Here is a 16,058-nt window from a genome sequence, read left to right as displayed (position 1 = left end):
TGAGGCTGGTGGAGACGTGCCACTGAGGCGCAGCAGGGCTGCTCGCTGTTTGACTCTCACCTTGAAAGGAAGCATGTTCGTTGACTTTATGTGCTTTACTTGATTTAAATTCATCCCAGTCAGCACCGTTTGGGTGATTTTCAGTCTGAAACCAGTCTGTGTTTGGTATAAAGAAAGATTTTTAGAAATTGAATCTGCTATTAAAAAAATGTCTAAAACAAGCTTTTTTAAATGATTTCTGAATGTGACCTCTCAGGTGGTGAGAATAATGACTGTCCTGCTCTCTGAAGCAGAGGAGGAAGTAATATAATACCGTTACAGCAGAAGAGGTCGGGGTTTTATCCACACAGAGTTACATCCTTGTTTGGACTTGTTGGCTGCCAACACAGTCATCAAATCACCGAACTGGTGCTCACTGGGATCCGTTAAAGTTTCAGTCAAGAAGAACAGCACTGTGATCGGCACACGGGGGACGCATCAGATCCAAAACAAAGAGAATTCCTTATTTTGTGCTTTGATGATAGTTTAAGACTTTGCTGGGTTGAGATCTGGTGGCAGTGACGGCCGTAGGATTTGATTCCTTCTCAGTGAGCTCCGAGCCTGTGGGAAGCATCAGCATTCATTTTCACTCCCTCATTTGTCTCTGCAGTACATTAACAGGCGGCCGCGGCTGTTAAACAGCTTGTAGAATTTATATGATACGGTGATAAACTTTGCTGCAACATGACAAACATTTTATCCACTCCTGTGTAAACTGTTTTCTGTTATATCTGTCAAATCTGTTGTAAAAACCTATTTAGAAGTACTCTTCTAAACCCTCTCCCTGTAAAACATTTAAATGGCCGTCCTTGTAAATGCAAAGTTGTTCTTAAGCGGGTTATTAATAAAGTAATAAATAATTAAATATTTGTGGGTAGATCTGTTGTGCTGTGATGAAATAATTTAGCTAATCTCAGAGAAAAAGGGTTAAAAGACGTCCGTTATCTCCAGGTGACACAACAATAAAGACCTGATCAGGAAATAACACCTGACGTGTTGAAGATAAGATGATAAGTGATAAATATCATCGGCTTCTGTCGTTTGCCGTTCTCAGGGGTAAAAACAGCATTTCACAAACTCACCGTCCAGAGTGAGCGTGGCGGAGCAGGACACGGTTCCGGCGCCGTTTGTGGCCACGCAGCTGTACTCGCCCTCGTCCTCTGGGTAAACCCTGGAGATCTCCAGCTGACAGCTGTCGTCGAACTGAGACATCCTGAAGAAGTCCGACTGCTTGATCTCCTTCTCCTTGTGGAACCAGCTGATCTTCACATCTGGACGGAGGTCAAAGGAAAAGCAGGAGCGTGATGACAGAGTTATTATTAAAATGATCGTTTGTAGCCATTTTATTCAAGTCAAGTTTATTTATAAAGCACATTTTAAAAAAAGAGAGCAAAGTGCTGGACAAAGTTATACATTAGAAGACATAAAAATTTTAACCAGATAAATTAAAACAGGCCAAACATCAGGAGTTCTGAAATCCAGTCCATGTCGCCTTAAAAACAATTAACAGCACCTTCAAATCGACTCTATATTTCACTGGTAACCAATGAAGAGTCGCCAATATCGGGGAGACACGGTCCCTCTTCCTTTTACCAGTTAACAATCTAGCAGCTGCATTTTGAACAACCTGCAAGCGTGATAAAGATGAGTAACAGATGCCAGAGTACAAGGAATAGCAGTAATCAATTCAAGAGGATATAAGAGCATGTGAGACAGTTTCAAGGTCCTTTACTGAGAGAATGGATTTCAGTTTTGCTGTGGTCCTTAAATGGAAAAAGCCACCTTTAACAACAGAGTTTATATGTTTTTAAACATATAAACTCGAATTTTAGGCGATCCAGGAGGATGTCATGATCAGCGGTGTCAAAAGCCGCGCTGAGGTCAAGCAAGAGTAAAACAGCACAATTTCCAGAATCACCAAACAGCAACAAATCATTTAGTACCTTAAGCAGTGCAGATTCTGTGCTGTGATGTACCCTGAAACCTGACTGACCGTTATCCAGCACATTGTTTCAGATAAAAACGAGGAGAGTTGAGAAAGAATGACCTTCTCCAATATTTTGGACATAAAAGATCATTTGGAAATGGGCCTACAATTATTAAAATCCATAGGGTCCAGATTGGGTTTTTTAATGAGAGACTGAACCACAGCATATTCCATTTAAAAGAGAGCTATTTATTACAGACAAAAGGCTAGGACCAGGAACATCTCAGACCTCTCTCAGAAGACACGAGGTGAGATCCCAGATCTAATGACGTCAATCTTATCAATAAAGAACCTCAAGAACGTCTCTGTAATAAGGAGTTTAGTTTCCTTACCGTCTCCGCGGACTCGGCACTGGAAGCGAGCTGGCTCTCCCTCGCGGGCTGAGGTGCTGGCGATGGGCGAGATGACGACAGGAGGAGCGACGGTGGCGGCGGAGTCCGGAGAAACCACCTCTGACACTGCAACACACACAAACCTGCATCTGAACATGTCCTGGTGAAGATGTTCGTCTTTGTCCCACAGGTGTAACATCCCGTCTTACCTTCCACGTTGAGCGCCGCAGTGCTCGTGGCGGTGCCGTAGTCGTTCTTGGCCTCGCAGTTGTAGACGGCGGCGTCCTCGGGGAACACTTCAATCAGCAGCAGCGAGTGCTCGTTGCCGTCGTGTAGGAACTTGCACTTGAAGCCCGGGGACAGGGCCTGGGAGTTCTTGTACCAGAAGACCTGAGGCTGAGGGATGCCGCTCACCTGCACCGAGAAGCGAGCCGGTTTACCCGCCTCCACCGACAGGGGCTCCATGTGTCGGAGGATCTGAGGAGGCTCCGGGACTGAACGAGACAGGAAACGAAAGATTTCGTGAGCCCGGACAGAAGAGAGCAGCCAGATAGCAACAGCCCAGCTGGACTGTTTATAATCAAACCGTGATGAGGGGTCATGATCGTGCTGCTGGACTCACTGTTGACTCGGAGGTTCATGGTGCTCCTGTTCTTGCCGGCGATGAAGGTGTACTCCCCGGCGTCGCTCCTGTAGGTCTCGGAGATGGTGAGGCGGTGCAGCTTCCTGATGGCGACGTAGCTGAACCTCTCCTCCACCGAGAACTGGATCTCCACCCCGTTCCGCAGCCAGCGACCCTCCACGTCGTCCTCGTTCACCTCGAACTCGAAGGTCGCTCTGTGTTTCTCCAGAACCTGCGACAGAAAGAAGGTTTCTGCTGTCTGCTTCCTCTGCCAACACGTCCTCACACGTTTCACAAACCATCACAAACACAACTGTGAGAATTTTCCTGCTTACTCTTATTTTAAAGTTCTCCCACGTTCAGATGGACGTCTGTTTTAATCTTTAATTTACTCATGAAGCTTCTCAAATATGACGACTTGCTCCTTTTCCCTGTTTCATGTTATTTTAAATTGAATATCATTGTGCTCATATTCATATTTTTCACTATTTTTCGACTGTTTAAATTCTAAATAATGAACTGATAATAATAAGTGGATAATAATCCACCGATGAAACGATGCTGAAAATAATATCTTCTTTTGCCACCATTATCTTCTTTGGGGTGTATATGTATGTCTGCTTCTGCCTTGTAAATATAATTTAGTTTTCTTTTTGATTTCTGCCTTTAGTGCTACTTGTTTGTTTCATTCAGATGTAAATACCTGAATATCTGGAGGGTGGAGGACGCTGTAAAGAGTTCACTGACTCGACCCTCGAAGCTCAGTGACGAGTTTCATTTGACTAAAATGTTGTTTCTTGTTTCTTGCGAGTTCTTCAGAACTCAAATAAAATCCACGTACTAACAGAAACTTTCCGGGTGAAGTCATAAAAACATATAATCCATAAATAAGTTAAACATTCATATGTAATATTTCTGCATGTATAAATGGCCCTAGTTATCATAAAAAAGACGTGCAACATCTCCACATGCCAAGCTCTGAGAGTGCGGTCCTGAAATAAAGAGGTCCTTCCTCGCTGTTGGAGGACAGACGTGTCTTTGATGATTGTGAACCTGACCTGACAACAGTGTGGAGAGGCTGACTGTTAACTGAACATCCGTCTCACCGTGATTTCCCGCTCGGCAGGTTCGGAGATCCGGATGTCGCGACCTTCCACGATCAGCTGGGCCTTGGAGACGCTGGATCCGGCCACCACCGAATACTCTCCGGCGTCGGACATGCGAACCGTCTGCACCATCAGGCGGTGAACGTACTTCTCTGCCGTCACAATGTACCTGTGAAGGCGACACAGAGAACGAGCTTCAGCTCAGATTCTACCTTTGAAAAGGCCTCTGCTGATGTGAGGAAAGGGACCCACCTGTCCTCGGTGGTGTCCAGCTCCTGACCGTCCTTCATCCAGATCACCTGGATGTTCGGCTCAGAAACCTCACACTCAAAAATGGCCTTCTTCTTCTCTGTGATCTTTATGTCCTTGATTTTCTTGGTGAACTCAATCACACGAGCTGAAAAGGACAAAAAACAGTAGGAGTTGTGTTTCCAAAGAGAAAAGTAAATCAACGTGCAGGTTTTCTAACAGGCTTCTCCACAGATCAGATCTGACTCCACATCAGCAGCGTTGGTTCTTTATTTGTTTCTCGTCTGTCTCACTCAACAAATATGTTTTCAGTAACTTTTGTATAACAAAACTCTCTTCACTGCCGTGCATCACGTGAATTCTGAGGGACGGACTTAAGCTGCTATATATCACCCCGGACTGACACTGGCGGCGTGTGTGTGCCGCGGTAATCACTTATTTTTAATACGTCCCTTTTGTGCTTCCACGACCTTCTTCACAGCTCTCTGTGACCCGCTTTAGTTCCGATCTGCAGATCCCACAGGGAGCATTTCAGAATAAGGATTTTGCGGACATGTTTAGTCTGTCGGTTGTTTCCAGCTCTGTGTAAGAAGCCTGCGAACACGTGAAGCGGCGCGTTACCTTCGACGAACAGGTTAGCGGCGGTGGCGGCGGAGCCGGCCACAAACTGGTACTCTCCTCCGTCTCCGAAGTGAACGTTTCGGATGGTGAGCGAGTGCGTGAGCTGCCGGCTGCGGACCTGACATCTGTCCGACGACTTGACCTCCACGCCGTTCTTCAGCCACTTGTAGGTGACGCCCTCGTAGTTGACCGTGACCTCGAAGGTGATGGTGTCCCTCTCCTGAGCGTTCAGGTCCTTCAGCATGGAGGTGATCAGGATGGCTGGAGAGGAGGGGACAGAAAACATTTACTAAACTGAGACAGAACTGAAAACTTGGTTTTCAAATTAGACAAATTGATTTTTACTGAACTCCACTTTATTTGCTATATTTTCAGTCGATGCTCTTTATGTTTGATTTGTCAAATGTTTGAATGAAATCTTGACTTATTTTATTTTAGCCATAACTTGCTGCGCTCAGAGACGAGACTTTGCTGTGATCTGATTGGAACACTGTCTTACGGCTGACGGTGAGCGTCGCAGAGACTCTGTCGTTCCCGCAGATGAAGGTGTACTCTGCAGAGTCGTCCGTGCTGGTGTTCATGATCTTCAGCTGGTGGAGTTTCCCCTGAACCACAATCCTGAACTTCTCGCTCATCTCGATCTCCACGCCGTCCTTCAGCCAGGTGGACGGCACGTTGAAGTGAGAAACTTCACACTCGAACGTGGCCACCTGGGTCTCCGGGACCTTCACGCTCTTTAAGGGTTTGGTGACTCGCAGGGCTGCAAGAGACAAAAGCAGAAAAATACGTTTTATAAAACTTAGAATATACAAAATTATATTATTATAAACCAAATTAAATTTAGTTTAAACATCATTCTTTTTTTCCAATAATGAATATAGATAGAATAATATAATAGAAAATATTATATTAAAAGGTCACTACATTAAAACTAATATTAATTAATTTGTGTGTATTTTATTTAATACTAATTTGTTGTATTACATAAAATACATATTAAATCATAAATAACATTATTTTAAAATTTAAATAAAAACTGTTATTAAAACATATTACACACTACAAATTGTTTTTAAATTTGAGTTAAAATAAAGAAAACTGACAAAAAAGTAAAATATTTATGAAAGCCGGACAGAACAAACTTGGTTTAACTTAATTTAATCTAAACTTCACAAATTCCATTCAATGTTTTCATTTGATTTCTCAGGAAACTGTACATGATTATATCTTCTAATCCTCTTTTTTATTGAAACCTCTTTATTATTCAGCTGTTTGCGTTGCGTACCCTCCACAGTGAGCATGGCGCTGCTCTGCAGGTGTCCCACCACGGCGGTGTACTCTCCTGCGTCGCCACTGTCGACATTCTGCAGGATCAGTTTGTGAGCTTTCCGCTCCGACAGTATCTTGCACTTGTCGCTCGACTTCAGCTCCGCGCCTTTAAACATCCACCTGACGGGGATGTCGTCATGTGACAGGCTCATCTCGAAGGAGGCGGTGCCATTCAGCAGCGACGTCACGTCCTTAATCTTCTTTACAATTTTGATCGCTGCAGAAACAAGAAGCGGAGAAAATTAACAGGATGACGCAGAAAAACATTGCTCCTACATGACTTTATTGGCAATGGATTATGGGGACAGAAGTCTTTTTTATTTAACAGTTAATCAGTGACACTTACTCTCCACGTTGAGCCGAGCGTTGGCGGACAGTTTTCCCAGTTTGAAGGAATAAACCGACTCGTCCTGCGTGTTGCAGTTCTTGACCTTCAGCGTGTGGACCACGCCGTCGGAGGAGATCTCGTACTTGTCGCTGTTCTGAAGCTCCACGCCGTTCTTGATCCACTGGGATCCTTTCACGTCGGTGTGGGTGAGCTCCAGTGTGAACACCGCCTCCTGGGTCTCCGTCACAGTCTGGTTCCTCAGAGTTTTCTTGATCTTCACCGCTGCAGATGGAAACACAGGACTCAGGATTTAAACAACGTACTGACAATGATGATTTTTCTGCTTTTAGAGCAGTGTGTCCTGCAGGGGGCGCTAGAGGGAACGTTAATGGGTCAAATAAGGAGCAGGAGGATAGTATAGATTCCTTCAAAGTGTGCTGAGTACAGTTTAAAATGTTCTCATGGTGACGCCACAGGAAACATCAGGGTTTCACATAAATCTCGGAAACTGTAAAACATATTTGGATCAAATGAGACTCGACCAGAGTTCTTGGTCTAAAAACAATGTAGACGCGCTAACGTGCAGCATGTGTGTGGAGAAGCCGGTACTCACCCTCCACCCTGAGGTTAGCGGTGGTTTTGGAGTTGGCCACCTGGTAGGTGTACTCGCCGACGTCCTGCGGTCTTGTGATGACGAAGACGAGGCGTCTGACGGCGCCCTTCACCTCGCTCACCACGTTCTCGTTGAAGTCCACGGGGTGACCCTCCTTCAGCCACTTGCCCTCAGCGTTGGCGTTGGCGACTTCACACTCCAGCTCAGCGGTCTGAGACTCTGCCACCGTCACGTCCTGCAGGGGCCGTGTGATGGCTCCACCTGGTGGAAACAGAGCCGGTCAATCCCAGATCTGATCGCATATCTTTTTTGTAATAGCATTTATATTGAGGCAAAGTCCTTATATAGGCATGTCCCGCCACTAAAGACCCGGGGTCTTTAGAATACCTTCATATTCTTAATGATCATGTCATTGTAAAGGTGCACTGCAGGGGTACATTTTTAGGGCTTCAGTGTCACACTCAAAGGCCCTTTCTTGAGCAAGACCCTGACCATGACGGACACAAAAGCCGCTGTTGAAATTCAAGCTTGAACCCTTCTGTTAGGACAGGACAGTCCCTGTAAACACAGTGTCACCCTGCTGTAACCTGCACTGATGCAAGTAAAAGCAGGGAACTGAACTGAAATGTTTAACTACTATCTTAGTCACACAATTGGGTCTTGAGAATCAGTGACTGAGTTGAGCTGAATGTCATTTGGGCAACTCAGTAAGAGTTTGGACCTACCGGAGACAGAGAGCTTGGCGCTGGATGTCTTTTCACCGGCGTGGAACATGTACTGGCCCTCCTCGTCCTTCATGGCGTCAATGACCGTCAGAGAGTGAGCCTTGCCCTTGGACTCCATCTTGTATTTGGGTCCAGGTTTGAGCTGCTGGTTCCTGAATGTCCAGACTGGGTCGATTCCGGGGTGAGAAACTTCGACGTTAAAGGTCACGTTCTGGGACTCGGAGCACACTTTGTCCTCCATGTGCTTCACAATGTGTACCTCTGCAAAAACAACACCGTGGTTACAACACAGAACCGGAACCAAAAAACAGGATCTTTGGAAAATCTGTCTTACTTTCCACAGTGAGGCTGCAGCTGGTGTCGACCTTGCCGACCACCAGTTTGTACTGTCCCTCGTCGGAGGCGTAGGTCCTACTGAAGACCAGACGCTGCTTGGATCCCTTTGCCACCATCTGGAATCGTTCACTGGGCATCAGCAATTTGTCGTTATGGTACCATTTGACCGAGGTGATGTCCTGAGCGGAGATCTTGGCCTCCAGAACAGCCTTGGTGCCTTCGATGGAGGACACGTCCTTCAGTGGCACCACAATGTCAATCGCTGTAAAGAAAGATGATAAAATGATCAGAGAAGAAGAGAGTTCAAGGTGTTCCAGAGATGGTTAGCGGTAGGTATCACGAAGATTTCGTTTTAATTCTGACTCCTACTTTGAACATTGAGTTTTCCCGAGGTGGAGATGTCTTGGGCGGGAACCACGAAAGAGTAGGAAGCAGCGTCATCTCTGGTGACATTCTCCACCAGCAGCTTGTGGACCAGTTTGTCGATTACGATGTGGACGCGGTCCGAGGCGGTGATGGCCTGGCCGTTCTTCATCCAGGTTCCTTCAACGTTCTCCTGGGAGAACCTGACCTCCAACTGAGCGATGTCACCCTCGCACACTGTGAGGTCGGTCAAGGGCTGCATCAGGGTCACCGGGCGCACTAAAGGTGGAGAAACCCCATTATTATCACATTACAACACAATGTAAAAGGACAACGATCAGGTGGGTGAATTCTAACTAATTTACTCATTACACTTTAAAGTTGCCGTAGAATTAAAATTTCAGATTCATACTTTATTATATACTATTGGCCAACTTCCCCAAGCACAGCAGAGGGGCGGGGCCTAGCTGTGTGGCCTGCTACGCGAGACTAGGCCTCACTGATTACTGTACAAAAAGACAACTGTTTTTACTGAAACTGGATCAGAACTGATGGAGAAAATATTGTCTGATTTTTCTTCTGATGTCCTCCGGCAGCTCTGCCTCCAGAGTTTGTTTGTTAGCAGTTACTTTAGCCGCTAACTACTGCTAACAGCAGCTGCTGCTAGCTACTCAGTTAGCCGTGCAGCTAGCCGTCCTGTTGCTGATTCAGCCCGGACTGGAAGCTCGGTGCTCCGGGGGGGGGGTTGGTGTTTCCACCTCTAACATCAGCACAGAAGCTTTGGACCGCTGGTTCAGAGCCATTTGGTAACAGCAGCTACTCTGTTAGCTTTACAAGTACTTGTTGCTAACGTTACAGTAACCGCTAGCTGCTGCTATCTGTCCATCAGGAAACTTCATAAATCACAGAGTTGAGGCAGAGCAGCAGGAGGACATCAGAGGGGAAACCAGAAAAGACTTCCCTTTCGTTCAGAACCGTAAAAACACTTTCGCCGGCATCCTAAAAGTGTTCTCTTGAATTCAGAGAATCACTAAATTCACTCCTGTTGAGAAATTCTGAGAATGCTGCTATAAGCAAATCTGTAAACTTGCTCACATTTCATCTTCAGTGAGGCGCTGGTTGTCAGATCTCCACATACGAAGGTATATTTTCCCTGGTCCACTTTCTTGACATCCTTGACGGACAGGGTGTGTCTTCCTCGGCGGGAGGACATGATGTATTTACTGCTGGGAGAGAGCTCCTTGTCTCCGAAGAACCAGCTGCCCTCAGCGTCCTCACGAGACAGCTCAACCTCAAACTCTCCAGTGTAGGTCTCTGGCACCTCAATGTTCTCCATGTGTTTGATGAGCTCCAGGGTAGCGCCTGGATACAGAAGGGTATTAATGAAACATTATCTACAAATCCACACTTATAGGACCAAACAGAACAGTAGAAGGAAAGATTATGGGTGTAAAGATTACCTTCTACATGGAGCCTTGCGCTCGTCCTGACGCTCTCATCGTCTACAATTACACAACTGTATTCGGCGTCATCCCTCATCTCAATTGTCAGCACAGACAGGAAGTGAACCTTTCTGTCTGAGTGCATTCTGTATTTGTCTCCGGAGAAGATCTCCATGTTGTTCTTAAGCCATTTGACTTTGACGAAAGGTTCATTAGTTTCACACTCAAAAGTCACCATGGTGTCCTTCTCATTTGCTCTAGCGTCCTCAAGGTTTTGTGTAAAGCTGACTGCTGCCTGGGCTGCAATGAGAAAATACAAAGTGAGACACTGACATAAATCAGCAGATAGCTAATGAGTATAATACTGGTTTGGTGCCTATACCTTGCACAAGCAGGAAGGCATGGCTTGAGGCCTCGCCAGCAACATTCATGGCTTTCACCATGATGCTAGCAGAATCCGCCACCGTGACATCTCTGATCACCAGCTCGCACAGATGATCTTCAGGCCAGTACCAGTAAATCCGGTCAGACTTCTCCACCTGAATGCCGTTCTTAAACCACTGGCACTCAGGTTCTGGTCTGCCAACGACTCTGACTCGGAAGCGAACCTCATCCATTGGAGCAACTGTCTTGCTTGCAATGCGTTCCAGGATCTTGGGTGCTTCCATGCTTGGGGACAGCTGGACCCTCTCCGGTTTGATTGTGGGGATGGTAACTTTTCCTTGTTCCTCCAACCTCTTCCTCTCAGCTTCTTCTTTCTCCTTCAAGTGATGAAGCAGCTCCTCCTTGGTCTTCTTCAGTAGATCCTCATAGGAGTCGTCCTTCTTGCGAGACTTGAACTCCACAGCAGAGATGGACTCATAAAACCCTTCCTCGGTCCTGCGCTTGAACTTGCTCTTCAGTTCGTCTGACTCCTCTGACGTTTTCTCGTGAACAATTCTCTGCGTCTTACGCAGCTTAACAACTTCCCTGTCCTGTGCGGACTCGCCAGGTCGGTCGACCTTCACAACATCAAATCCAATTCTGCTGGGCTCATGCGAAGCCTCTGCCTTCTGTTCTGGAGCACGACGCAGCACGGATCTAAAGTCCTCTTTCTGTTGGATCTCGAGCTTCACAGTGTGCTCAGTTGTGCCTAGAGGATTGTCTGCAACCACCCTGACCTCTCCTGCATCATAGGACTTGATGTCGACAATCTCCAAGTAGTAAATACCATCATAACGAAGTCTGTATCTCTTGCTTTTGCGGATAAGTTGTCCGTTGAGGTACCAGTTAACCTTGGGTGCTGGATAACCAGTCACTCTGCAGCGGAATCGGGCAATGTCGCCTTCCAGCACTCTGGCTGGTTCAGGAAGCAGAACAATTTCAGGTTTGGTCTTTTCAAATTCATCATCAGTGCTGACTCCTGCAGGTCCTCCCTCGTGAGCCAGGCGCTCCATCTCGTCCATCCGGTGCGCTCCCTTCCTGCCTTCAGGAAGCTGTGTTTCCTCAACAAGGCCCTTCTCATCTTTCACAATCAGGGTGGCCGAGGTCTGGTCGACTCCAAACTTGTTAGTAGCTCTGCAGGTGATGACGCCGCTGTCTCTAGCGTAAGCAACTTCATAGTCAAGACTGCAGTAGCCAAATTCATTGACCATGCGCAACCTGTTAGCAGCTTCCAGGGGTTTGCCGTCATGCAGCCACTCCACTACCATCGTGGGGTCACCGATGGGGGTCAGTCTGCACTCGAAATGAGCCGGACCAAAGCGCTTCATGCGGACAGAGGTCAACTTCTTCTTGAACTGTGGTTTCTGCTGCTTCTCTTTGTCATAAAGGTCGCCCTCCTCCCACTGCTCTTGACCATATCGCATATGAAGGGGCTCCAACTCTGGAGCAGCGATCTCCTTGGCCTTGTAGGTTCCTTTGGTGATAATGAGCCTTCTCTCAGCTTGAGGAGCAGCAAAGTCCACCTCTACATTGACTCTGCAGCGTGTGGTGTCTCTGCCAGCCCTGTTGATGGCTGTAGCAGTGTACCAGGCGCTGTCTGTGCCTGCAGCTGAGGGAATCTGGAATTTGGCCTCTCCTTTAGTTCCATCAATCCTGAAATATATTGATCAGGACATTTAGTTTCATATACCTGTGTCAAAGGATCAAAAAAAAACATTCGTAGCTAAAATAAAAGATACATACTTGATGTGTGGGTGTTTGTGTGGGCTGATAATGTCACTGTTTTTCAGCCAGACAATGTCAGGCAGGGGGTTTCCAATGGCTTTGACGGCCAACTCAACCAGAGTGCCCTGCTTTACACTGATGTTCTTCAGCTTCTCAACAAACTGAGGGCGTGCCAGGCTTTCTCGAGCTGTAGATGATGAAATATTATAATGACAGAACAAAACAGCATTTAATAATATGGTTCATTTTTTGAAGCTGCAACCCTCCAAAGATGTGGACTGTATATACACTGAACAAAATTATAAACACAACCCTTTTGTTTTTGCCCCCATTCATCATGAGCTGAACTCAAAGATCTAAGACTTTCTCTATGTACACAAAAGGCATATTTCTCTCAAATATTGTTCACAAATCTGTCAAAATCTGTGTTAGTGAGCACTTCTTTGCCGAGATAATCCATCCACCTCACAGGTGTGACATATCAAGATGCTGATCAGACAGCATGGGTATTGCACAGGTGTGCCTTAGGCTGGCCACAATAAAAGGCCACTCCAAAATGTGCAGTTCCATTGCACAGCACGATGCCACAAGTTTTGAGGAAGCGTGCAATTGGCATGCTGACTACAGGAATGTCCACCAGAGCTGTTGCCCGTGAATTGAATGTTTGATTTTTTTCCATAAGTCGTCTCCAAAGGCGTTTCAGTGAATTTGGCAGTACATCCAACCGGCCTCACAACCGCAGACCGGTTAACCACACCGGTAACCACACCAGTACCTCCACATCCAGCATCTTCACCTCCAAGATCGTCTGAGACCAGCCACCCGGACAGCTGCTGCAACAATCGGCTTGCATAACCAAAGATTTTCTGCACAAACTGTCAGGAATCATCTCAGGGAAGCTCATCTGCATGCTCGTCATCCTCATCGGGGTCTTGACCTGACTGCAACTTCGCACAGCCATTGAAGAAGAGTGGACCAACACTGCACAGGCCACAATCAACAACCTGATCAACTCTATGTGATGGAGATGTGTTGCGCTGCATGAGGCAAATGGTGGTTACACCAGATACTGACTGGTTTCAGGACCCTCCCCAATACAGTGAAACTGCACATTTTGGAGTGGCCTTTTATTGTGGCCAGCCTAAGGCACACCTGTGCCATACCCATGCTGTCTGATCAGCATCTTGATATGCCACACCTGTGAGGTGGATGGATTATCTGGGCAAAGGAGAAGTGCTCACTAACACAGATTTTGACAGATTGGTGAATATTATTTGAGAGAAATAGGCCTTTTGTGTACATAGAGAAAGTATTAGATCTTTGAGTTCAGCTCATGATGAATGTGGGTAAAAACAAAAATGTTGCCTTTATAATTTTGTTCAGTGTATAAAAGCTGTATCTGACTGCATGCGTCACTTGCATTAAACTGTGGTCGAAAACATCAATAATAAAATTATAGTGTGTGGTCATCTCATACATATTTTTATGCTAAAAGAAAGCCATCTGATTAAGTATAATACATTTAGCACAAACTTACCATCAACAGTAAGAGTTACAGAGACAGAAGTCCGTCCAGCTCTGTTCTGAGCGACAACTGTCCACTCTCCAGAGTCTTGTGGCAAGGCTGGGACGATGATCAGGGACTGGGTACCGTCCTCTTTAATCACTATCTTGTGGGTGTAGTCGTTGACCACTTGTTGTCCTGAGGAAAGGATGTTAAAATGGTTTTATAAGCGGCAGACGGGACAGATTAAAGTGCGTATCTAGAATATTTTGAACATTGTTTCTCTTACCGTTGTGGAACCAGTATGTGTCGGGCATGGGTCTGCCAACAACCTTTAAGTCGAATCTGGCAGTTTGCCCCTCAGAGCATTTTATTGAGGAAGGTTTCAGGACAAACACAGGCTTGTAGAGTCTTTCCAGCTGAGCCTCATCTGTCTCGTCAAGCCTGCGGGCGGGAGAACGGCTGGGAGAACGGCTGGGAGAACGGCCGGGGGAGCGGCTCATAGAACGAGGAGATGTGGATCTTAGATGATGAGGAGCAGAGTCGTCAGTATCAAAGTATTACGGTAGACTGGTATGTGATATCTGTCAAAGTAACCTTACCTGATCCTCTGCATAGCTGGCTGTGGTGTGTATCTTTGAGGGGTTACAGCTCCGGACGGCTCCACGTAGAGCTTCCCAGAGCTGACGGCATTTCCCTTCATGTTGGTGGCGAAGGCGGTGTACACGCCCTCGTCCTCCGGCAGGACCACGGGCAGACGAAGGCTGGCTCGTCCATCCTGAAGAACCTCCATCTGGTAACGGCCACCAGGCCTGATGCGCTGGCCGTCTTTGTACCAAGCAATCTGGCAAAAGACAACATCATTTTATACAACTTCTCAGTGTTAGGTCCTACAAGGGTTTGACGTTTCTTCAGTCTTCAAAGTCACGTCTCTGCTGTTTGCAAATACGCAGTTACATTGACATCTATTTAAGGACAGGCAAGGCTTTAAAACAAGCCTGCAGAGGCATAGCCACAAAAATCAACAGAGCTACAAACCAAATCATGCTGATGAAATTGAAAAAAGATATTTATGAACCATCTGTCAGAGGTATACCCAGCTTTGAGAGATGTTGAAGTCTGTACCTTTGGCAGTGGGTTTCCACCTGTCTTGCAGTGGAAAATGACACCCATTCCCTCCATGATCCTGTAGTTTTTGACCGGCGTGTCGAAGGCCGGCTGCACCGCCTCCTCCTCTGCTGCAGTCACAATCAGCTCTCCGTCCTCAATCACCAGCTCTCTGTAGGTGATCCTCATGATACGGAGCTCAATCTCCTGGATGATCCTCTCTTCAAAGGCAGAAATAAGAAATTCCTGCAAAAAAAATAAATAAAAAAAAGACAGTTTGTAATGTTTAACACTACATATGAACCGGGAGACTTCCTTATACTCATGGGATCACAGAACTGTGGACGCACCGTTTCTGAGACAAAGCTCATGGGGGTGGTCACTCTTCTCTGTTCCAGCTCATATTGACTCACGACCACAGAGGGCTCCTGAACCACCGTCGTCGTCACTTCAGTTTTATAGGTCACGTCATGCTGCTTCATGTAGGCTTCATATTCCCCTGGAAACATAGATGCAGAGATACTGTGAGCCCAACAAGGCTTTCCTTAATGCATTCAAATGTTTCTAAACAGAAAAAGTCTTTCTGAAGCTCGGCGCTCCGATACGATAAACCTGCACGGAGAAACAGAAGGATTTCGGATACCTTCCTCCAGCAGGCTGGCGGAGGCTGAGGCTTCTCCATGTTGATTCTTGGCAAAGACGGAGTATTCGCCAGCATCATCAGCGAAGGTCATGGAGATCTCCAGTTTGCATTCTCCGGTCTCCTTCTTGTAGGCGACTTTGTATCTGATGGAGAAAAAAAGAGGAAACCTCCTTGTGAAAACATAAAAGTAAACATGACGCTTTAGATCCGACTTTACCACAAGATCAGGTTCAAGTTTAGCCTGATACTCAAACTGAACAGCCAATTCATTACCACCACATCCGGCCCACAGATTGGCCAGTGATGAAAGTATTGCAATTTTTATTTATTTGCAGTATTATGAACTGTGCATCTTTGTCAAAATTCTGTATTAAGTTACTGCTGATGCAAACTGAACATTTCCTGCTACTGAAGCATCAAATTAAAAGCATTTAACTGGCGAAACACACTTTACTTATGAAGTGGTCACAGGAAATGTTTTTTGTCAGTGACACCTCCACCTTCTCAGCCAGGTTTCCAACTCCTTTCACTTTTACTGTTTGCAGACTTGTGCCATGTGCAGAA

At 46.2% G+C, this 16,058-nt stretch overlaps 1 protein-coding gene across 4 annotated transcripts in view; it reads right to left on the bottom strand.

Moving 5' to 3' along the window:
- Positions 1–16,058, bottom strand: part of ttn.2 (titin, tandem duplicate 2) — a 231,626-nt gene that overhangs the window by 192,467 nt on the left and 23,101 nt on the right. For all 4 annotated transcript variants that reach the window (XM_038719985.1, XM_038719986.1, XM_038719987.1 and 1 more), the window contains exons 13-36: positions 15,495–15,637; positions 15,202–15,350; positions 14,870–15,097; positions 14,347–14,588; positions 14,034–14,266; positions 13,778–13,942; positions 12,259–12,427; positions 10,475–12,168; positions 10,111–10,392; positions 9,746–10,012; positions 8,657–8,929; positions 8,286–8,549; positions 7,952–8,212; positions 7,227–7,487; positions 6,632–6,895; positions 6,242–6,502; positions 5,456–5,716; positions 4,957–5,217; positions 4,339–4,483; positions 4,087–4,255; positions 2,981–3,212; positions 2,568–2,852; positions 2,359–2,484; positions 1,122–1,310 (exon numbers count right to left, since the gene is read on the bottom strand). In XM_038719985.1, the coding sequence (XP_038575913.1) occupies positions 1,122–1,310; positions 2,359–2,484; positions 2,568–2,852; positions 2,981–3,212; positions 4,087–4,255; positions 4,339–4,483; positions 4,957–5,217; positions 5,456–5,716; positions 6,242–6,502; positions 6,632–6,895; positions 7,227–7,487; positions 7,952–8,212; positions 8,286–8,549; positions 8,657–8,929; positions 9,746–10,012; positions 10,111–10,392; positions 10,475–12,168; positions 12,259–12,427; positions 13,778–13,942; positions 14,034–14,266; positions 14,347–14,588; positions 14,870–15,097; positions 15,202–15,350; positions 15,495–15,637 (6,824 nt within the window). The remainder of the gene's footprint in view (positions 1–1,121; positions 1,311–2,358; positions 2,485–2,567; positions 2,853–2,980; positions 3,213–4,086; positions 4,256–4,338; positions 4,484–4,956; positions 5,218–5,455; positions 5,717–6,241; positions 6,503–6,631; positions 6,896–7,226; positions 7,488–7,951; positions 8,213–8,285; positions 8,550–8,656; positions 8,930–9,745; positions 10,013–10,110; positions 10,393–10,474; positions 12,169–12,258; positions 12,428–13,777; positions 13,943–14,033; positions 14,267–14,346; positions 14,589–14,869; positions 15,098–15,201; positions 15,351–15,494; positions 15,638–16,058) is intronic.

This window comes from Micropterus salmoides, unplaced genomic scaffold (assembly GCF_014851395.1).
Source record: "Micropterus salmoides isolate LMB-PRFRI ecotype aquatic unplaced genomic scaffold, ASM1485139v1 Ms_hic_scaffold_15, whole genome shotgun sequence".
In the NCBI taxonomy this organism is placed as follows: domain Eukaryota; kingdom Metazoa; phylum Chordata; class Actinopteri; order Centrarchiformes; family Centrarchidae; genus Micropterus; species Micropterus salmoides.
This window is presented reverse-complemented; position numbering and strand designations above follow the sequence as displayed.